Genomic DNA, 23,772 nt, shown 5'->3' with positions numbered 1-23,772 from the left:
GCCGCACTGTCGGAGGGGCAGCACGGAGGGAGCGAGCACTGTCGGAGGGAGTGCCGCATTGTCGGAGGGGCGGCACGGAGGGAGCGCCGCATTGTCGGAGGGGCGGCACGGAGGGAGCGCCGCACTGTCGGAGGGACGGCTCGGAGGGAGCGCCGCACTGTCGGAGGGACGGCTCGGAGGGAGCGCCGCATTGTCGGAGGGGCGGCACGGAGGGAGCGCCGCACTGTCGGAGGGTCGGCACGGAGGGAGCGCCGCACTGTCGGAGGGTCGGCACGGAGGGAGCGCCGCACTGTCGGAGGGTCGGCACGGAGGGAGCGCCGCACTGTCGGAGGGTCGGCACGGAGGGAGCGCCGCACTGTCGGAGGGTCGGCACGGAGGGAGCGCCGCACTGTCGGAGGGTCGGCACGTAGGGAGCGCCGCACTGTCGGAGGGTCGGCACGGAGGGAGTGCCGCATTGCCGGAGGGTCAGCACGGAGGGAGCGCTGCACTGTCGGAGGGAGTGTCGCATTGTCGGAGGGAGCGCCGCACTGTCGGAGGGTCGGCTCGGAGGGAGCGCCGCACTGTCGGAGGGTCGGCTCGGAGGGAGCGCCGCACTGTCGGAGGGAGCGCCGCACTGTCGGAGGGTCGGCACGGAGGGAGCGCCGCACTGTCGGAGGGTCGGCACGGAGGGAGCGCCGCACTGTCGGAGGGTCGGCACGGAGGGAGCGCCGCACTGTCGGAGGGTCGGCACGGAGGGAGCGCCGCACTGTCGGAGGGTCGGCTCGGAGGGAGCGCCGCACTGTCGGAGGGTCGGCTCGGAGGGAGCGCCGCACTGTCGGAGGGTCGGCTCGGAGGGAGCGCCGCACTGTCGGAGGGGCGGCACGGAGGGAGCGCCGCACTGTCGGAGGGGCGGCACGGAGGGAGCGCCGCACTGTCGGAGGGGCGGCACGGAGGGAGCGCCGCACTGTCGGAGGGGCGGCACGGAGGGAGCGCCGCACTGTCGGAGGGTCGGCACGGAGGGCGCGCCGCACTGTCGGAGGGTCGGCACGGAGGGAGCCCCGCACTGTCGGAGGGGCGGCACGGAGGGAGCGCCGCACTGTCGGAGGGTCGGCACGGAGGGAGCGCCGCACTGTCGGAGGGTCGGCACGGAGGGAGCGCCGCACTGTCGGAGGGTCGGCACGGAGGGAGCGCCGCACTGTCGGAGGGTCGGCACGGAGGGAGCGCCGCACTGTCGGAGGGTCGGCACGGAGGGAGCGCCGCACTGTCGGAGGGGCGGCACGGAGGGAGCGCCGCACTGTCGGAGGGGCAGCACGGAGGGAGCGCCGCACTGTCGGAGGGGCAGCACGGAGGGAGCGCCGCACTGTCGGAGGGGCAGCACGGAGGGAGCGCCGCACTGTCGGAGGGGCAGCACGGAGGGAGCGCCGCACTGTCGGAGGGGCAGCACGGAGGGAGCGCCGCACTGTCGGAGGGAGCGCCGCACTGTCGGAGGGGCGGCACGGAGGGAGCGCCGCATTGTCGGAGGGGCAGCACGGAGGGAGCGCCGCACTGTCGGAGGGAGCGCCGCACTGTCGGAGGGGCGGCACGGAGGGAGCGCCGCACTGTCGGAGGGGCGGCACGGAGGGAGCGCCGCACTGTCGGAGGGTCGGCACGGAGGGAGCGCCGCACTGTCGGAGGGTCGGCACGGAGGGAGCGCCGCACTGTCGGAGGGTCGGCACGGAGGGAGCGCCGCACTGTCGGAGGGTCGGCACGGAGGGAGCGCCGCACTGTCGGAGGGTCGGCACGGAGGGAGCGCCGCATTGTCGGAGGGGCAGCACGGAGGGAGCGCCGCACTGTCGGAGGGAGCGCCGCTCTGTCGGAGGGAGTGCCGCACTGTCGGAGGGGCAGCACGGAGGGAGCGCCGCACTGTCGGAGAGGCAGCACGGAGGGAGCGCCGCACTGTCGGAGGGGCAGCACGGAGGGAGCGCCGCACTGTCGGAGGGGCAGCACGGAGGGAGCGCCGCACTGTCGGAGGGAGTGCCGCATTGTCGGAGGGGCGGCACGGAGGGAGCGCCGCATTGTCGGAGGGGCGGCACGGAGGGAGCGCCGCACTGTCGGAGGGACGGCTCGGAGGGAGCGCCGCACTGTCGGAGGGTCGGCTCGGAGGGAGCGCCGCATTGTCGGAGGGGCGGCACGGAGGGAGTGCCGCACTGTCGGAGGGTCGGCACGGAGGGAGCGCCGCACTGTCGGAGGGTCGGCACGGAGGGAGCGCCGCACTGTCGGAGGGTCGGCACGGAGGGAGCGCCGCACTGTCGGAGGGTCGGCACGGAGGGAGCGCCGCACTGTCGGAGGGTCGGCACGGAGGGAGCGCCGCACTGTCGGAGGGTCGGCACGGAGGGAGCGCCGCACTGTCGGAGGGTCGGCACGGAGGGAGCGCTGCATTGCCGGAGGGTCAGCACGGAGGGAGCGCTGCACTGTCGGAGGGAGTGTCGCATTGTCGGAGGGAGCGCCGCACTGTCGGAGGGTCGGCTCGGAGGGAGCGCCGCACTGTCGGAGGGTCGGCTCGGAGGGAGCGCCGCACTGTCGGAGGGAGCGCCGCACTGTCGGAGGGTCGGCACGGAGGGAGCGCCGCACTGTCGGATGGTCGGCACGGAGGGAGCGCCGCACTGTCGGAGGGTCGGCACGGAGGGAGCGCCGCACTGTCGGAGGGTCGGCACGGAGGGAGCGCCGCACTGTCGGAGGGTCGGCTCGGAGGGAGCGCCGCACTGTCGGAGGGTCGGCTCGGAGGGAGCGCCGCACTGTCGGAGGGGCGGCACGGAGGGAGCGCCGCACTGTCGGAGGGTCAGCACGGAGGGAGCGCCGCACTGTCGGAGGGTCAGCACGGAGGGAGCGCCGCACTGTCGGAGGGTCAGCACGGAGGGAGCGCGGCACTGTCGGAGGGTCAGCACGGAGGGAGCGCGGCACTGTCGGAGGGTCAGCACGGAGGGAGCGCCGCACTGTCGGAGGGGCAGCACGGAGGGAGCGCCGCACTGTCGGAGGGTCAGCACGGAGGGGGCGCCGCACTGTCGGAGGGTCGGCACGGAGGGAGCGCCGCACTGTCGGAGGGTCGGCACGGAGGGAGCGCCGCACTGTCGGAGGGGCGGCACGGAGGGAGCGCCGCACTGTCGGAGGGGCGGCACGGAGGGAGCGCCGCACTGTCGGAGGGGCGGCACGGAGGGAGCGCCGCACTGTCGGAGGGGCGGCACGGAGGGAGCGCCGCACTGTCGGAGGGGCGGCACGGAGGGAGCGCCGCACTGTCGGAGGGGCAGCACGGAGGGAGCGCCGCACTGTCGGAGGGGCAGCACGGAGGGAGCGCCGCACTGTCGGAGGGGCAGCACGGAGGGAGCGCCGCACTGTCGGAGGGAGCGCCGCACTGTCGGAGGGGCGGCACGGAGGGAGCGCCGCATTGTCGGAGGGGCAGCACGGAGGGAGCGCCGCACTGTCGGAGGGAGCGCCGCACTGTCGGAGGGGCGGCACGGAGGGAGCGCCGCACTGTCGGAGGGGCAGCACGGAGGGAGCGCCGCACTGTCGGAGGGAGCGCCGCACTGTCGGAGGGGCGGCACGGAGGGAGCGCCGCACTGTCGGAGGGTCGGCACGGAGGGAGCGCCGCACTGTCGGAGGGAGTGCCGCATTGTCGGAGGGAGCGCCGCACTGTCGGAGGGGCGGCACGGAGGGAGCGCCGCACTGTCGGAGGGTCAGCACGGAGGGAGCGCGGCACTGTCGGAGGGTCAGCACGGAGGGAGCGCCGCCCTGTCGGAGGGGCAGCACGGAGGGAGCGCCGCACTGTCGGAGGGAGCGCCGCACTGTCGGAGGGGCGGCACGGAGGGAGCGCAGCATTGTCGGAGGGGCAGCACGGAGGGAGCGCCGCACTGTCGGAGGGAGCGCCGCACTGTCGGAGGGGCGTCACGGAGGGAGCGCCGCACTGTCGGAGGGGCAGCACGGAGGGAGCGCCGCACTGTCGGAGGGAGCGCCGCACTGTCGGAGGGGCGGCACGGAGGGAGCGCCGCACTGTCGGAGGGTCGGCACGGAGGGAGCGCCGCACTGTCGGAGGGAGTGCCGCATTGTCGGAGGGAGCGCCGCACTGTCGGAGGGGCGGCACGGAGGGAGCGCCGCACTGTCGGAGGGTCAGCACGGAGGGAGCGCGGCACTGTCGGAGGGTCGGCACGGAGGGAGCGCCGCACTGTCGGAGGGTCGGCACGGAGGGAGCGCCGCACTGTCGGAGGGTCGGCACGGAGGGAGCGCCGCACTGTCGGAGGGTCGGCACGGAGGGAGCGCCGCACTGTCGGAGGGTCGGCACGGAGGGAGCGCCGCACTGTCGGAGGGTCGGCTCGGAGGGAGCGCCGCACTGTCGGAGGGTCGGCACGGAGGGAGCGCCGCACTGTCGGAGGGTCGGCACGGAGGGAGCGCCGCACTGTCGGAGGGTCAGCACGGAGGGAGCGCCGCACTGTCGGAGGGTCGGCACGGAGGGAGCGCCGCGCTGTCGGAGGGTCGGCACGGAGGGAGCGCCGCACTGTCGGAGGGGCGGCACGCAGGGAGCGCCGCGCTGTCGGAGGGGCGGCACGCAGGGAGCGCCGCACTGTCGGAGGGTCAGCACGGAGGGAGCGCCGCACTGTCGGAGGGGCGGCACGGAGGGAGCGCCGCACTGTCGGAGGGGCGGCACGGAGGGAGCGCCGCACTGTCGGAGGGTCAGCACGGAGGGAGCGCCGCACTGTCGGAGGGTCAGCACGGAGGGAGCGCCGCGCTGTCGGAGGGGCGGCACGGAGGGAGCGCCGCACTGTCGGAGGGTCGGCACGGAGGGAGCGCCGCACTGTCGGAGGGGCGGCACGGAGGGAGCGCCGCACTGTCGGAGGGGCGGCACGGAGGGAGCGCCGCACTGTCGGAGGGGCAGCACGGAGGGAGCGCCGCACTGTCGGAGGGGCGGCACGGAGGGAGCGCCGCACTGTCGGAGGGGCGGCACGGAGGGAGCGCCGCACTGTCGGAGGGTCGGCACGGAGGGAGCGCCGCACTGTCGGAGGGTCAGCACGGAGGGAGCGCCGCACTGTCGGAGGGTCAGCACGGAGGGAGCGCCGCACTGTCGGAGGGTCAGCACGGAGGGAGCGCCGCACTGTCGGAGGGTCAGCACGGAGGGAGCGCCGCACTGTCGGAGGGTCAGCACGGAGGGAGCGCCGCACTGTCGGAGGGTCAGCACGGAGGGAGCGCCGCACTGTCGGAGGGTCAGCACGGAGGGAGCGCGGCACTGTCGGAGGGTCAGCACGGAGGGAGCGCGGCACTGTCGGAGGGTCAGCACGGAGGGAGCGCCGCACTGTCGGAGGGTCAGCACGGAGGGAGCGCCGCACTGTCGGAGGGTCAGCACGGAGGGAGCGCCGCACTGTCGGAGGGTCAGCACGGAGGGAGCGCCGCACTGTCGGAGGGTCAGCACGGAGGGAGCGCCGCACTGTCGGAGGGTCAGCACGGAGGGAGCGCCGCACTGTCGGAGGGTCAGCACGGAGGGAGCGCCGCACTGTCGGAGGGTCAGCACGGAGGGAGCGCCGCACTGTCGGAGGGTCAGCACGGAGGGAGCGCCGCACTGTCGGAGGGTCAGCACGGAGGGAGCGCCGCACTGTCGGAGGGTCAGCACGGAGGGAGCGCCGCACTGTCGGAGGGTCAGCACGGAGGGAGCGCCGCACTGTCGGAGGGTCAGCACGGAGGGAGCGCCGCACTGTCGGAGGGTCAGCACGGAGGGAGCGCCGCACTGTCGGAGGGTCAGCACGGAGGAGGCGCCGCACTGTCGGAGGGTCAGCACGGAGGGAGCGCCGCACTGTCGGAGGGTCAGCACGGAGGGAGCGCCGCACTGTCGGAGGGTCAGCACGGAGGGAGCGCCGCACTGTCGGAGGGTCAGCACGGAGGGAGCGCCGCACTGTCGGAGGGTCAGCACGGAGGGAGCGCCGCACTGTCGGAGGGTCAGCACGGAGGGAGCGCCGCACTGTCGGAGGGTCAGCACGGAGGGAGCGCCGCACTGTCGGAGGGTCAGCACGGAGGGAGCGCCGCACTGTCGGAGGGTCAGCACGGAGGGAGCGCCGCACTGTCGGAGGGTCAGCACGGAGGGAGCGCCGCACTGTCGGAGGGTCAGCACGGAGGGAGCGCCGCACTGTCGGAGGGTCAGCACGGAGGGAGCGCCGCACTGTCGGAGGGTCAGCACGGAGGGAGCGCCGCACTGTCGGAGGGTCAGCACGGAGGGAGCGCCGCACTGTCGGAGGGTCAGCACGGAGGGAGCGCCGCACTGTCGGAGGGTCAGCACGGAGGGAGCGCCGCACTGTCGGAGGGTCAGCACGGAGGGAGCGCCGCACTGTCGGAGGGTCAGCACGGAGGGAGCGCCGCACTGTCGGAGGGTCAGCACGGAGGGAGTGCTGCACTGTCGGAGGGTCAGCACGGAGGGAGCGCCGCACTGTCGGAGGGTCAGCACGGAGGGAGCGCCGCACTGTCGGAGGGTCAGCACGGAGGAGGCGCTGCACTGTCGGAGGGTCAGCACTGAGGAAGTGCCGCACTGTGGGAGCGTGAGTACTGAGGAAGTGCTGCACTGTCGGAGGGTCAGCACTGAGGAAGTGCTGCACTGTCGGAGGGTCAGTACAGAGAGAGTGCTGCACTGTCGGACGGTCAGTACTGAGAGAGTGCTGCACTGTCGGAGGGTCAGCACTGAGGGAGTGCCGCACTGTCGCAGGGTCAGCACTGAGGGAGTGCTGCACTGTCGGACGGTCAGCACTGAGGGAGTGCTGCACTGTTGGACGGTCAGTACTGAGGGAGTGCTGCACTGTTGGACGGTCAGTACTGAGGGAGTGCTGCACTGTTGGACGGTCAGTACTGAGGGAGTGCTGCACTGTTGGACGGTCAGTACTGAGGGAGTGCTGCACTGTTGGACGGTCAGTACTGAGGGAGTGCTGCACTGTTGGACGGTCAGTACTGAGGGAGTGCTGCACTGTTGGACGGTCAGTACTGAGGGAGTGCTGCACTGTTGGACGGTCAGTACTGAGGGAGTGCTGCACTGTTGGACGGTCAGTACTGAGGGAGTGCTGCACTGTTGGACGGTCAGTACTGAGGGAGTGCTGCACTGTTGGACGGTCAGTACTGAGGGAGTGCTGCACTGTTGGACGGTCAGTACTGAGGGAGTGCTGCACTGTTGGACGGTCAGTACTGAGGGAGTGCCGCACTGTTGGAGGTGCCGTCTTTAAGCTGACACATTAAAATAAGGCCCCATCTGGGCTCTGAGGTGGATGTAAAATATCCCCCAGCACTATTTCAAAGAACAGGTGAGCTCTCCCCACTGTCCTGGGCTAGTATTTATCCTCAATCAACATGACAAAAACAGATTAGCTGGTCAGTATCACATTGCTATTTGCTACAATACAACAATTTTAAAAGTACCTCATTCGCTGTAAAGAGCTTTGGGACACCCTGAAGCTGTAAAAGGCGCTACAGAAATGCAAGTCTTTTATTCAAAGGACCAATAAGTTGCTTTTGAAGTGTTCATTAATGTGGTAAATATTCCGCTAGTGAGACCTAGCAGGTGTTTCAACAGCAATGAGATCAATGACCAGATGATCTATTTTTTGATAGTTTTTTGAGGAATAAACGTTTCTTTAGGTCCCTTCAGTCCACCAACAGGCAGCTCATCCAAAACAGGGACAACCCCTGTGACAGTGCAGCCACTCCCTCAGTGTGTGCTGAGGGCCGGATGATGTGTTTGCTGCCTGGGACAGAATCTTCGAACCCATGGGCCAATGAGCTCCCAATGAGCCAAGTATCAAAGCTCACAGCTAATACTGCTTTGTTTCACAAAAACAAAAGAGATAATTTGACGTTTATATGTGAAGTTAAAAATTAAAAGCATGTACAAAAATCTATTCCAAACCACATACTCAGTAAGGGAGAAATGGATTGTCACATCCTTCCCATTTTTCTGGTGTAAATGAGGTAGAATAGAAAGGAAGATCTCAAATTTTACACCGTGCCCTTCACATCCCTGCAATGGCCTAAAACACTCCACAGTCGCTGAAATCATTGCGGTGTAGGAAAACTTGGCAGCCGGTTTGTGCACAGCAAGATCCCACAAACAGCAATGAGAAGACTAACCGGTAAATGTGCTTTGGTGGAATTGGTTCAGAGATAAATATCATCAACAGGGGAATTCCCAAATGTTTCTTCAAACAGTGCCTCTGGGTCTTTTATATCCACCTGAGAGGGCCGACTTCACTCAGTGTCTTAGTTTAATGTTTAACCCTGAAGACAGGCCCTTCCTCGAGTAGATTCCCAATCAGAATTGCATTGAGATATTGGCCTTTTTTTTTTATGTGCTCTAATGTCAGGAAGGTGCCCGAACTACAAAAACTCCTGACGGTGGGAGGGGGGGGGGGGGGTGGAATTTTATCCTGGTGGTGGAGTCTCAATGTCGGGAGAAACTGATGCCGAGATCCCCGTGTCTCCTATTTTTCTGGAAGTCCAGCTGAATTAAGTGGACAGCAGCAGGGCCTTCCACAGGATCCATCACCCCCATCGCTGGAGGTCCTGCCCTTGGAGAGCCGCCAGCCACGGCTGCTGCTGGAGGTGACTGTCCTGGAGGCCGAGGAGTGGTGCTGGAGCCAGGCCTCAGGTAGGTCAAGGTGGGATGGGTCTGGCGGGGTGGGGGTCGGAAGCAAGGGCGGTGGGGGGGGGTGGTGGTGCGGCCCTCAGCATGCCTCCCCATTCCCGATGTCGGGTCCCTCATTCAGGCACGAAGTGCTTTTTAAACAAGGAGCAGCTCCCCCACCCCCCCCCACTCCCGCTGCCAGCTCCCACCCGGAGCCAGGAAGCAGCCCGCACGGTTTTCCCGACCGTGTTTCCCGTGCGGCAACAAGGCCGTCTGCCTGCCGCACGGTCAATTGTAGCTGCAGCAGGAAGAGGTCTTTAACTGGGGGTTAATTACCCAGTTAAGGGCCTCAATTGACAGCAGGGGCAGGAAGGCCGTTCACAGGGCTTTCCGCCCTGCGCTAAATTTCAGCGGAGGCCCGGATGGTAACAGGAACTCCTCCCCCCACCTGACTTTATCCTCTCCCTGCCTGTAAACCCGCTGCGGAGGGAGGTGGGGGGGGGGGGGGGGTGAAGAATATAACATTTCCCCCTGGGGAGTGAGCATGCTCCACTGAGCCATGATTGATATTTCCAACTGAATACATGGTGTTCAGGAATGACTCAATGACTGAGATTTATCAATGAAAGACTGACAGTTTAATTTCTTCATCACCTACGTCGTTTTGTAAAAACTATTTTCACAGTTTAAGAGTAAAATAACAGGGTGCCTCGAGTCGTATGATTTTACGGTTTTTACACCATGTGAATTTGCTCTGAAAAGAGCAACTGTTTCCTTGAAAAGGGGAATTCTTGGAAGGATCGTCAAGGCTCGACATCTCAGGCAGCGTATTCTACCTGTCAACTTCAGAAATAACCGCAACCGGAGCAAACAGTGGGTTTACTTTGTTCTGTGACCTGTCACTCACCACAAGATACAATAGCTGACCAATCAGCAGTAAGATCCCGCCCACATTCCCATTCTCCGCCACGTTTAAACGGGAATCAGATAAATATTTGAAAAAGGAAAGATTTGCTGGTGTACAGGTAAAGAACAAGGGAGTGGGACTAATTGGATAACTCGCCCAAAGAGCCTGCACAGGTATAATGGGCCGAATGGCCTCCTTCTGTGCTGTACCTGTCTACGATTATAGAAATACGTCACTTCTTACCAGAAGTTACAGAAGCCTGCAGGAGAAGAATCAGAATAAAAGATTTCCACTTCATCTTTCACAGGATTGGCAAATAAACTAGACACCAAAACGCCGGGCGTAGTCACATTTACGTTCAAACCTGGAAGAAATATTTCAGATTGAGTTACACTTGGTAATAGATCAATATTAATCCAAAATACTGCACTGATTTAAGATGAATCTACCAAGGACACAATGAATGGATTACAATTTCTCTGTGTTCTTTTGCAGTGTCAAATATCACAACTTGTAGCAAAATGACAACTACCAAATGTTACAAGATTGTTCGATGAGGTGATGAAGATGCCGTATCTGGGAGCAGAGAGCAATGGGTCAGTTCTGGCTGACTGGGTAGCACACTTGTCTCCAAGTCACAAGGTTCCAGACACAGCTCCCACTCCAGACTTCAGCACAGAAGACCAGGCTGACCATCCCAGTGCAGTACTGAGGGAGTGCTGAACTGTCAGAGATACTGTCCTTCGGCTGAGATATTAAACGTGATCAGCTGTAAAGTGCTTTAGGACGTTCGGTGGTGGTGGGCAGGGTGGTATGAATAGAAATCTTTATTTAGATCACCTGTTGATACTGAATGGGGTGGGGGAGGGGAGGGGAGAACTGGTTGCCCATGAGGATAGGGTGGTGGAAGCAGAAACAATGAATAATTTCAAAAGGAAATTGGATGGGCACTTGAGGGAAATAAACTTGTAGGGATACGGGGAGTGAGTGGGGAATGGGACTGATTGAATGCTCGGTGGAGAGCCAGCATGGGCTCGATGGGCCCAATGGCCTATTTCTGACTCTCTGACTCCTGCAAATATTCTCAATCATCTTTAATAATAAAACTACTCCCCCACCCACCCAACCCCTTCCCCCCCCCCCAAACAAACACACACAGCAATAAATAAAACACTGCAGATATTGGAAATGTAAAACACTCAGCAGGACAACTCCAGAATTGTACTGATATCTGGGAAATATTAACGGGGAATACCACAATACACAGGAGAACAGGAAAGTGCTTCAGTGCAGAACAGAAGACAGTTAAATTGCAGTAGTGACAGTGACCACACAAGAAGGCTTATATCGTAATGTCTTACTAGAGGATTGGTTAACGGACAGGGAGCAGAGTAGGGACATTTCCAAGTTACAGGCTGTAACTAGTGGAGTACCACAAGGATCAGCGCTGGGACCTCAGCTACTCACAATCTATAATGTTGACTTAGACGATGAGACAGAGAGTAATGTATCTAAGTTTGCTAACAATACAAAGGTAGGTGGGAATGTAAGCTGTGGGGAGGACAGAGAGAGGTTGCAAAGAGATACAGACAGGTTAACTGAGCGGGTAACAAGGTGGCAGATGGAGTATAACTCACTTTGTTCATCGGAATAGAAAAGCAGAATTTTTTAAAAGGTGTAAAAAACCTGTAAATGTTGATGTTCAGAGAGACTTGGCTGTCGTACAAGGAACACAGAAAGTCAGGATGCAGTTACAGCGAGCAATCAGGAAGGCAAATGACATGTTTGGTTTTTATTGCAGGAGGATTGGACTACAGGAATAAAGAGGTCTTGCTACAATTGTACAGGGTTTTGGTGAGACCACACCTGGAGTACTGTGTGCTGTTTTGGTCTCCATATTGAAGTCATAGAGTCGTACAGCATAGAAACAGGCCCTTCGGCCCACCGCGTCCATGCCGACCATAATGCCTAGCTATACTAATCCACCTGCCTGCATTAATTCCATATCCCTCCGTGTCTTGCTCATTCAAGTACCTGTCCAGATGCCTCTTAAATGTCACTACTGTTCCTGCCTCCACCACCTCCTCAGGCAGCTCATTCCAGATACCCACTATTCTTGGTGTGAAAAATTTACCCCTTTGATCCCCTTTAAACCTCCTCCCTCTCACCTTCAATCTATGCCCTCTAGTTTTAGTCACCCTACCATGGGAAACAGACTCTGGCTATCTAACCCCTATCTATGCCTCTCATAATTTTATATACCTCGACCATGTCCCCTCTCAGCCTCCTTCGCTCCAGGGAAAACAGACCCAGCCGATCCAATCTCTCTTTATAACTCAAGCCCTCCAAACCAGGCAACATCCCTGTGAATCTTTTCTGCACCTCTCTAGCTTAATCACATCTTTCCTGTAGTGCGGCGACAAGAACTGCACGCAGTACTCCAAATGCAGCCTAACCAACGTTATGTACAACTGTATATGTCCTGCCCTGGTTTAACTTCCCAAAATGCATCACTTCACACTTGTTTGCATTAAATTCCATTTGCCACTCCCTTGCCCACTTTCCCAGTTGATCTAAATCCTGTTGTAACCTTAGACAACCTTCTTCACTGTCCACTATACATCAATTTTGGTGTCATCTGCAAACTTATTAATCATGCCCCCCTACATGCACATCCAAGTTACTAGTATATATGACAAACAACAGAGGGCCCAGCACCGATCCCTGCAGCACACCATTGGTAACCAGCCTCCAATCTGAAAAACAACCCTCCACTACCACTCAGTCTCTGCTTGCAGCTGCACCTTGTTAATTAGAGAATTGGCTTAAACCAGTTTTCAGGGGCTAGAGTCAGTCAGTATAAAAGTGGGCCATCTTACAGTGCTGACCTTGTTTGTACTGGAGTGCTGACTTGGGTTGCATTAGAGTGCTAGAGTGGAAGTTTGGTGACTGAGGAAGTTTGGTGAGGAGGGAGCGAGGAGCTCCTTTCATTTCCTCCCTATCCTCAGCAAAGAGAGCTTCCAAAGAGCACAGCTGACTGGTGAGTAAGTCCTGGTGAGTATTTTTCATAGTGGATTGAATTGTAAGTCATTGTTTTAGCAAGACTTAACTGATTTTTTAAAATTATAATCTTCTATAATTTTAAATTTAAAGGGTTTAGTCATGGCAGGAGAGCTTGAAGCCGTGTTTGCTCCTCTTGCTGCATGTCGGAATCTGGGAACATTTCCAGTCCCCGGGACCAGCATGTGTGCAGGAAGTATGTCCAGCTGCAGCTACTGGAAGCTTGGGTTTCGGAGCTGGAACGGCGGCTGGAAACACTGTGGAGCATCCGCGAGTCTGAGAGCATTGTGGATAGCATGTACAGAGAGGTGGTCACACCGCAGCTGAAGGGACTTGAGGAAGGAAGGGAATGGGTGACCACCAGGAAATCCAAGAGAAACAGGCAGGGAGTTCAAGAGTCCCCTGGGGTCCCGCTTGCAAATCGGTATTCCATTTTGGAGGCTGATGAGGCTGGTTCCTCCTGGGAGTGCAGACAGAGCCAAGCTTCTGGCACTGCAAGCAACCTGTCTGCACAGGAGGGGGGAAAAGACAGGAAGAGCAATAGTAATAAGGGATTCTATAGTCAGGGGAACAGGCGCTACTGTGGCCGTCAACGTGACTCCAGGATGGTGTGTTGCCTCCCTGGTGCCAGGGTCTGGGATGTCACTGAACGGCTGCAGGGCATCCTGAAGGGGGTGGATGGTAAGGCAGAGGTCATGGTACATGTTGGTACCAATGACATAGGTAGAAAGAGGGATGAGGTCTCGCATGAAGAATTCTGGGAGTTAGGCAGGACTAAATAGCAGGGCCTCTTGGGTTGTAATCTCTGGATTACTCCCAGTGCCACGTGCCAGTGAGTTTAGAAATAGGAGATAGCACAGATGAACGCATGGCTTAAGAGTTGGTGCAGGAGGGAGGGTTTTAGATTCCTGGACAACTGGGACAGTTTCTGGGGAAGGTGGGACCTGTACAAGTGGGATGGTCTACATTTGAACCAGAGGGGGACTAACATCTTGCTGGTGGGTTTGCTAGTGCTGTTGGGTGGAGTTTAAACTCATTTGGCAGGGGGAGGGGACACAGCTAAACACAGGGAAGCAAACAAGTCAGAGGGAATACAGTGGAAGTAGGTTTCAAGGGAGTAAGACCAGGATGGAAGGCCTCGACTTTAATGCCAGGAGTATTGCAGGTAAAACGGATGAGTTAAGGGCAAGGATTGACATGTGGAATTGTGATATAGTAGCCATCACAGAGACATGGTTGAGGGAGGGGCAGGATTGGCAGCTCAATATCCCGGGATATAGAATCTTCAGGTGAGACAGAGGAGGGGGTAAAAGAGAGAGGGGGCATTGCAATATTATTTAAGGAATCAGCTACTGCAGTAAGGAGAGATGATATCTTGGAGGGGTATCAAATGAAGCTTTATGGGTAGAGTTTAGGAATAAAAAAGGGACAGCCACATTGCTAGGTGTTTATTATAGACCCCCAGATAGTCAGTGGGAAAATGAGGAGCAATTATGTGTGCAATTTGCAGAGGTGTGTAAAAATAATAGGGTAATTACATTAGGTGATTTCAACTTTCCCAACTTTAATTGGGATAGTCATCATGTTAAGGGCTTAGATGGAGTGGAGTTCTTAAAATGTATACAGGAGAACTTTTTAGCTCAATATGTAGAGGATCCAACAAGGGAAGGTGCAGTGCTGGACCTAATTCTGGGGAATGAAGCCGGACAGGTGGTTGATTGTGTTGGTGGGGTAGTGTTTTGGTGATAGCGACCACAACATGGTACAATTTAAGCTTGTTCTGCGAGGAAGGAAATAGACAAGTTGCAAAAGGTTTTGGATTGGGGGAGAGCGAATTTTAGTAAAATAAGGCAGGATCTGACCAAGGTAGATGGAAAGAGTTACTTGTCGGAAATCTACAGAAGAGCAGTGGGGGGCATTCAAAAAGGAAATGGGGAGGGTACAGGCCCAACATGTTCCCTCTAGGATAATAGGTAGGAGCAACAAGCCCAGAGAACCATGGATGACCAGATACATTCAGGGTACGATGAGAAGGAAATGAGAGGCTTTTAGCAAATACCAAGCGAGAGCAAATCAATGGAGCATTAGTGGAATACAGAAAGTGTAGAATGGAGCTTAAGAAAGCAATTAGGAGAGCAAAGAGGGGATATGAGAAAGCTCTGGCTGGTAAACGTAGGGAAAATCCCAAGATATTCTATAAGTATATCAACGGGAAGAGGATAACCAGGGAAAGAGTAGGACCCATTCGGGACCAAGGGGGAAATTTGTGGATGGAGCCAGAGGACATTGGTAGGGTGTTGACTGAATACTTAACATCTGCCTTCACCCAAGAGAATGAGGATGTAGATATTGAATTCAGAGAGAGAGAGACTGTGAGGTTCTTGAACAAATTGACATAGGGAGTGACAAGGTATTGGAGGTTTTGGATGGCTTAAAAGTGGACAAATCTCCAGGTCTGGATGATTTGTGTCCCAGGATGCTGTGGGAGGCGAGGGTGGAGATTGCAGGGGCTCTGATCCTAATTTTTAATTCCTCTCTGGCCACGGGGGAGGTGCCAGAGGACTGGAGAACAGCTAATGTGGTCCCACTATTTAAGAAAGGTTGTAGAGATAAGTCAGGGAATTACAGACCAATGAATCTCACGTCAGTGGGAGGGAAACTATTGGAGAAAATTTCTGAAGGAGAGAATCTATCACCACTTGGATAGGCAAAGTTTGATTAGGAATAGTCAGCATAGCTTTGTCAGAGGGGGGTCATGCCGAACAAATTTGATTGAACTTTTTGAACATGTGACCAGGTGTGTAGATGAGGGTAGTGCAGTTGATGTAGTTTACATGGATTTCAGCAAAGCCTTTGACAAGGTCCCACATGGGAGACTTATCAAGAAAGCAAATGCACATGGGATACAAGGTAACTTGATAAGGTGGATTCAAATTGGCTTAACTGCAGAAGACAAAGAGTGATGACAGACGGCTGTTTTAGTGACTGGAAGGCAGTGTCCAATAGCGTACCACAGGGATCTGTGCTGGGTCACCTATTTGTCGTTTATATAAATGACATAGATGACTATGTGGGGGGTTGGATCAGTAAGTTCATGGATGACAAAGATTGGCCGAGTGGTTCACAGTGAGGTTGAGTGTCTTGTGTTACAGGAAGATATAGACGGGATGGTCAAATGGGCAGAAAAGTGGCAGATGGAATTTAATGCTGAAAAGTGTGAGGTGACACACTTTGGAAGGAGTAATGTGACATGGAAGTATTCAATGAATGGCCTGACACTGGGAAGTTCTGAGGAACAAAGGCACCTTGGTGTGTTTGTCCATAGATCTCTGAAGGCAGAAGGGCAGGTTAATAGGGTGGTGAAAAAGGCATATGGGAAACTTGCCTTTATCAATCGAGGCATAGATTACAAAAGCAGGGAGGTCATGTTGGAGTTGTACAGAACTTTGGTAAGGCCACAGCTGGAGTACTGTGTGCAATTCTGGTCGCCACATTATAGGAAGGATGTGATTGCACTGGAGGGAGTGCAGAGGCGATTCACCAGGATGGTGCCTGGGATGGAACATTTAAGCTATGAAGAGAGGTTGGATAGGCTTGGGTTGTTTTCGCTGGAGCAGAGAAGATTGAAGGGTGACCTGATCGAGGTGTACAAGATTAAGGGCATGGACAGGGTGCATAGGGAGCAGCTGTTCCCCTTAGTTGAAGGTGGTCAATTACGAGGGGTCACAAGTTTAAGGTGAGGGGCGGGAGGTTTAAGGGGGATTTGAGGAAGAACTTTTTTACCCAGATGGTGGTGACAGTCTGGAATGCACTGCCTGGGAGGGTGGTAGAGGCAGGTTGCCTCACATCCTTTAAAAAGTACCTGGATGAGCACTTGGCACGTCATAACATTCAAGGCTATGGGCCAAGTGCTGGCAAATGGGATTAAGTGGACAGGTCAGGTGTTTTAATTAATCGGTACAGACTCGATGGGCTGAAGAGCCTCTTCTGCACTGTATTATTCTGTGATTGTGATACCACCTCTGCCTCCTATCACCAAGCCAATTTTGTATCCAATTGGCTAGCTCACTCTGGATCCCACGTGTTTGGACCTTCTGGACCAGCCTACCATGCGGGATCTTGTCAAAGGCCTTGCTGAAGTCCATGTAGACACGTCCATTGCCCTGCCCTCGTCAATCCTCTTGGTCACCTCCTTGAAAAAACTCAATCACATTGGTGAGACATGATTTCTCACGCACAAAGCCATGCTGACTATCCCTAATCAGACCGTGCCATTCCAAATGCATATAAATCCTGTCTCTCAGAATCCCTTCCAATAACTTTCCCACCAATGATGTAAGGCTCACCGGCCTGTAGTCCCCTGGCTTATCCCTGCTGCCCTTCTTAAATAAAGGCACAACATTAGCTATCCTCCAGTCTTCCGGTACCTCACCCGTGGCTAACGGTGATACAAAAATATCTGCCAGGGGCCCAGCAATCTCCTCCCTTGCTTCCCATAGCTTCCTAGGATACACCTGGTCAAGCCCTGGGGATTTATCCAACTTAATACGCTTCAAAATCTCCAACACCTCCTCCTTTGTAATGTTGATATGCTCCAGGATATCACTGTTCCCTCTCTTGAACTCACTAGCTTCCATGAACTTCTCCACAGTAAATACGGACGAGAAATATTCATTAAGACCGCGCCCATTTCCCGTGGCTCCACACATAGATTGCCACACTGATCCTTAAGAGGACCTACTCTCTCCCGAGCTACCCTTTTACTCTTGATATACTTATAGAATCTTTTAGGATTCTCCACTTTTATCTTATCTGCCAGGGAAATCTCATGGCCCCTTTTCGCCCTCCTAATTTCCTTCTTAAGTGTAGTCCTACATCCCCTATGCTCCTTGACGGACTCATTCGATCCCAGCTGCCTATACCTGACATATGCCTCCTTCTTTGTCCTGACCAGACCCTCAATATCCCTCGTCAACCAAGGTCCCTAAACTTGCCAGCCTTGCCCTTCCATCTAACAGGAACATGCCGGCCCTGAACTCTTACTTTCTCACTTTTAAAAGCCTCCCACTTGCCAGACGTCCCTTTACCTGTAAACAGCTCTCTCCCATTCAACTTTTGAGAGTTCCTGTCTGATGCCATCGAAATTAGCCTTCCCCCAATTTAGGACTTCAACCTGAGGACCAGTCCTATCCTTTTCCATAACTATCTTGAAGCTAATAGAGTTATGGTCACTCGTCCCAAAGTGCTCCCCCACTGACACATCAACCACCTGCCCATCCTCATTTCCTGAGAGAAGGTCGAGTGTAGCTCCTTCTCTAGTAGGGCCATCCACATACTGCTTCAGAAAACTATCCTGGACACACTTAACAAATGCTTCCCCATCTGATCCCTTCGCACTAAGGCAGTCCCAGTCAATATTAGGGAAGTTAAAATCACCTACTATTACAACCCTATAATTCCTACACCTGTCTGTGATTTCCCTACATATATGCTCCTCCACTTCTCTCTGACTATTGGGGGGCCTATAGTATAATCCCATCAAAGTGATCACCCCTTTCTTATTTCTAAGTTCTACCCATATGGCCTCGCTAGACTTTCCCCACCCCCGGGATATCCTCTCTAAGTACTGCCGTGATGTCCTCCCTAATCAATAGTGCAACTCCCCCTCCTCTCTTACCTCCACCTCTGTCACGCTGGAAGGTTCGGTACCCAGGAACATTGAGCTGCCAGTCCTGCCCATCCCTCAACAACATTTCCGTAATAGCTATAATATCACAATCCCATGTACCGATCCATGCTCTGAGTTCATCTGCCTTACCTATAAGGCTTCTTCCATTAAAGTAAATGCAGTTTAGCCGACCAGACCTTCCATGCTCCCTGTCCTGCCCCTGCCCGGCCTGACTACTGGACTTACTTGCTTTAACCTCTACATTTGCCTCAGTTATTTCATCTGAGAGACTTCTACTTTGGGTCCCACCCCCCTGCCAGACTAGTTTAAACCCTCCCGAGTAGTACTAGCAAACCACCCCGCGAAGATATTGGTCTCCCTCCAGTTTAGATGCAACCCGTCCTTCTTGTACAGGTCACTTCTGCACCAGAAGAGATCTCAATGATCCAAGTAGCTGAAGCCCTCCCGCCTACACAAGCTCTTCAGCCATGCATTCATTTGCCTAATCCTCCTATTCCTACCCTCACTAGCACGTGGCACAAGGAGTAATCCTGAGATTACAACCCTAGAGGTCCTGCTTCTTAACATTCTGCCTAACTCCGTATATTCACTTTGCAGGACCTCATCTCTCTTCCTGCCTATGTCGTTAGTACCAATATGGACCACGACCTCTGGCTGCTCACCCTCCCCTTTCAGAATGTCCTGCAGCCGCTCTGAGACATCCTTGACCCTAGCACCAGGGAGGCAACATACCATCCTGGAGTCTCGTTTGTGGCCACAGAAACACCTATCTGAACCCCTTACAATAGAATCCCCTATCACTATAGCTCTTCCAACCCTTTTCCTCCCCTGCTGTGCAGCAGAGCCCTCTGTGGTGCCACAAACTTGGCTGTTGCTGCTTTCCCCTGGGAGGTCATCCACACCGCCCCCCCCACAACAGTATCCAAAGCGGTATATCTGTTTGAGAGGGGGATGGCCACAGGGGACTCCTGCACTATCTGCGCCTACTATTCCGTCTGGTGGTCACCCATCTCTTTTCTACCTGTGCAGCCGTTACCTGCGGTGTGACCACTTCACTAAAATTTAAGGATATACTTGGAGGCGGTGCAGTGAAGGTTCACTGGATTGGTTCCTGGGATGAGAGGGTTGTCCTCTGATGAGAGGCTGAGTAAATTGGGTCTATACTCTCTGGTGTTTTAGAAGAATGAGAGGAGATCTCATTGAAACATACAAGATTCTGAAGGAGCTTTACCCAGGGTAGACACTGAGATTATTTCCACTGGATGGGGAATTTAGAACACAGGGACAGTCTCACTATAAGGGGCCGATCATTTCGGACTGAGGAGCTGAAATTACTACCCTCAGAGTGTTGTGAATCTTTGGAATTCTCTACCCCATGGGTTGTGGATGCTCCATCGTTGAATACATTTACGGTTGGGATAGACAGATCTTTGGTGTCTCAGGGAATCGAGGGATATGGTGAGTGGGCAGGAAAGTGGAGTTTAAGCCCAAGATTAGCCATGATTGTATTGAATAATGCAGCAGGCTTGATGGGCTGAATGGTCTACTCCTATTCCTATTTATTATGTTCCATATTATAACAACACACTGGTTTCTCTGCCAACCACATTAAATCAGTGTCTCTCAAGTTACTAACCCTCCTGCCACTGGAAACAGTGTCTCTCTATTTACTCTATCAAAACCATTCATGAGTTTTAACATCTCCTTTAAACCTCTGCTTAACCTCCACCTCTCTGAGCAGAACATTACCAGTCTCTCTACTATCGAACTGTACAACTTGTGCGACACTGAAAGGGGGAAGAAAAGTGTGGGGTGGGGGTATTTTATGTAGAAATAAATAGTGGATGTTGACTTGCTTTAACTTGTTACAGAATTATGGAATGGTTACAATGTGGAATGAGGCCATTCAGCCCATCACTTCTGTGCCAGCTCTCTAAGATTCATTTCGCTGGTGCCACTTCCCTGCCTGTTTGCTCTGGAAATATTTTTCCTTTTGAAAGTCATGATTGAGCGAATGTGTTTGAGCCAGAGTCAATGAGGTGATGTCTAGTTCCAAGCTGGAGAACATCAGCCTCATGTTAGGCTCCATATTCAGCCACTTCCTCCTCTTTGTTTTCAGCCCCACCAGTGTTGAAAGTCTGATCTCAGTGGATGTCATTACCGTAACATAAATCTTGCTTATAAAACGACATTGTTGTTGCTCGTGCTTATGACGACACGTGCCGTGCACGCAGGAGCTGGACTGGCTGCGTGACGTCACGCCAGCAATGGGGATGAGGGTTCTGGCCCCGGCCGCAGTGTCGCGTGTCGGTGACGTGCATTTTAGAGCAGCCCCCGGCCCACCTGGAGGACTGTCGCAGAACAGGACCACACTTGGAGAACCACTGAATTCAAGGGAAGCTCGACAGCAGACGAGGGAGAAAGGAATAGAAGGATATGGGATAAGGTTAGCTGAAGAGGGGTGGGAGGAGGCTCATGGGGGACATCAGCACTGCGATAGACCAGACGGGCCGAATGGCCTGTTTCTGTGCTGTACATTCTATGTCACAACTACTTGCATTTGTTATAAACTTTCCATCTTTCTATTGAGGGTCTTCAAGACAACAAAGAAAATTAGACACCCAGTCACATTAGAGGTCAATAGGACCAGCGAGCAAAAGCCTGGGCAAAATTGTAGGAAATAAAGGTGGAGAGGTGTCGGGAGGGAATTCCAGAGCTTGGGGCCTAGGCAACTGAAGGCACGGCCATTAATGGTGGAGTGATTAAGATCAGGGATGTTCAAGAGGCTGGAGTGAGAGCAGTGCAGAGATCTCGGAGGGGCTGGAGGAGATTCCAGAGATAGGAAGGGGCGAGGACACTGAAGGATTGAAAAATACGGCTGAGAGAATTTTAAAAACAAGTAACCACTGTCGGTCAGTGAGCACAGGGTGTGATAGGGAAATGGCACTTGGAGAGAGTAAGTAGAGTTTTGGATGACCTCAAGTTTACAGAGGGGAGAATGTGACAGGCAGGAGTGAGTTGGAATAGTCAAGTCTGAAGGTGACAAAGGCAGGAGTGAGAGTTTCACCTCTTGTGCAGTTGTTGAAACTGAAAGTAAATTTCAAACTAGCCAAGGGCTGGGCACAGGGGGAGAAATTCCTGACACGATTCGAGATATAAGTACCAAAATCATTCTGAAATATTATTTAAAAACTTACCATTTGCAATTATATTGTTAACTCCTTCAACACGAGATGGTAAATAGAACTGCCTCGCACAAGCCGGAGTTTCTGGAAGAACTGGAGACTCCTCCCTGTCCGGCTATCTTTGAACCTTTACTTGCTAGCTCGGAGTATTCACTCTGGTTATGAAATAACACTGGAGAATTGAGGGAAGTGGGGCCAGTACAGACTGGGCTATTACTGTGTTCCCTGTTTGACTCTCAGGAACTCAGTCCCACTGGATCAGGAAGCCTTTGACCAGAAACCCACCTTCCCTGTGATTAAAACTCCAGTCAATGTGACCCTGAAACCCACCTTTTCCAGGTATAATTCCCCTGAAACTGGGGGAAAACTGCCCGAAATTCTTCCACTCTCACTGCGGCCAAGCTCCTTCTTTCTCTTTGTGACTGGGGAGACGACACGGAAGTAGCAAAGCGGCTCAATGAGTTTAATGTGACCGAGAGGAGGAGCCCGGAAACCAGTTCCAATGAAACCAAATGGGTGTTTAACCCCTTCCTGGAATGGTAATGTTACTGGACTCCTCATTGCAGAGGCCGAGACTAAGAATGCAGAGAACCTGTATTCAAATTCCGCCAGGCAGCTTTTATAGTTACAATCCAATCATAAAACAGTACAAAAAAAGTGTTACCAGGATTGATACAGGGCTATGGGGAGAGAGTGGGGCAGTGGGATTAGTTTGGGGATTGATACAGGGTTATGGGGAGAGAGTGGGGCAGTGGGATTAGTTTGAGATTGATACAGGGCTATGGGGAGAGTGTAGCAGTGGGATTAGTTTGAGATTGATACAGGGCTATGGGGAGAGTGTAGCAGTGGGATTAGTTTGGGATTGATAGAGCTATGGGGGGAGAGTGTGGCAGTTGGATTAGTTTGAGATTGATACAGGGCTATGGGGAGAGTGGGGCAATGGGATTAGTTTGAGCTTGATACAGGGCTATGGGGGGGGGGGGAAGAGTGGGACAGTGAGATTAGTTTGGGATTGATACAGGGCTATGCGGAGAGAGTGGGCAGTGGGATTAGTTTGGGATTGATACAGGGCTATGGGGAGAGGGGGACAGTGGGATTAGTTTGGGATTGATACAGGGCTATGGGGAGAGTGGGCAGTGGGATTAGTTTGGGATTGATACAGGGCTATGGGGGGGGGGGGGGGAAGAGTGGGACAGTGAGATTAGTTTGGGATTGATACAGGGCTATGCGGAGAGAGTGGGCAGTGGGATTAGTTTGGGATTGATACAGGGCTATGGGGAGAGTGGGCAGTGGGATTAGTTTGGGATTGATACAGGGCTATGGGGGGGGGGGGGGGAAGAGTGGGACAGTGAGATTAGTTTGGGATTGATACAGGGCTATGGGGAGAGTGGGGCAGTGGGATTAGTTTGGGATTGATACAGGGCTATGCGGAGAGAGTGGGCAGTGGGATTAGTTTGGGATTGATACAGGGCTATGGGGAGAGGGGGACAGTGGGATTAGTTTGGGATTGATACAGGGCTATGGGGAGAGTGGGCAGTGGGATTAGTTTGGGATTGATACAGGGCTATGGGGGGGGGGGGGAAGAGTGGGACAGTGAGATTAGTTTGGGATTGATACAGGGCTATGCGGAGAGAGTGGGCAGTGGGATTAGTTTGGGATTGATACAGGGCTATGGGGAGAGAGTGGGCAGTGGGATTAGTTTGGGATTGATACAGGGCTATGGGGAGAGAGTGGACAGTGAGATTAGTTTGGGATTGATACAGGACTATGGGGAGAGGGGGACAGTGGGATTAGTTTGGGATTGATACAGGGCTATGGGGAGAGGGGGACAGTGGGATTAGTTTGGGATTGATACAGGGCTATGGGGAGAGGGGGACAGTGGGATTAGAATTAAAGTTTGCATTTGTTCTATTGGAAAACCAGCACAGCATTGATGAGTGAATGGACTCTACTGTTCATTTGTATTGGGCTACATTTTAATATAAATCACATTTTAAGTAAATATCTTGTACTGTGCAAACAGCAACATTAATATATATATCATGGCCTGAAAATTTATTGTTTCGTGTTGTAATGGTGCCCTTCTCAGGGGTAATTGGTGATGATAATAAATGATGGTCTTGCCAGTGATGTCCATATCCCATGAATGAACAAAAGTCATTTTCAGTGAGTTTCCCCTCCATTAAAATATCAGACAATAGAAGTTTTTTCACAAAGCTGTTATATTTTCACACTCTGACCTATTCACAGCAGAATTTCAAACCTGAGATCCCATTAATCTCTACATCTCCCTGTTTCTTTGTTACATGTTTATCCAGTTGGATGAAATTTGCACACT

General features: G+C 54.9%; 1 protein-coding gene across 2 annotated transcripts in view; it reads right to left on the bottom strand.

Moving 5' to 3' along the window:
• Positions 1 to 21,906, bottom strand: part of LOC137346063 (butyrophilin subfamily 1 member A1-like) — a 45,348-nt gene extending 23,442 nt beyond the window's left edge. The window contains exons 1-2 of one of the 2 annotated variants that reach the window (XM_068009344.1): positions 21,447 to 21,906; positions 9,744 to 9,864 (exon numbers count right to left, since the gene is read on the bottom strand). In XM_068009344.1, the coding sequence (XP_067865445.1) occupies positions 9,744 to 9,798 (55 nt within the window). In that variant the 5' untranslated portion in view covers positions 9,799 to 9,864; positions 21,447 to 21,906. The remainder of the gene's footprint in view (positions 1 to 9,743; positions 9,865 to 21,446) is intronic. The other variant, XM_068009346.1, reaches the window with a different exon arrangement.
• Between the last annotated feature and the right edge of the window lie 1,866 nt (positions 21,907 to 23,772).

Source organism: Heterodontus francisci, chromosome 29 (genome assembly GCF_036365525.1).
Source record: "Heterodontus francisci isolate sHetFra1 chromosome 29, sHetFra1.hap1, whole genome shotgun sequence".
In the NCBI taxonomy this organism is placed as follows: domain Eukaryota; kingdom Metazoa; phylum Chordata; class Chondrichthyes; order Heterodontiformes; family Heterodontidae; genus Heterodontus; species Heterodontus francisci.
This window is presented reverse-complemented; position numbering and strand designations above follow the sequence as displayed.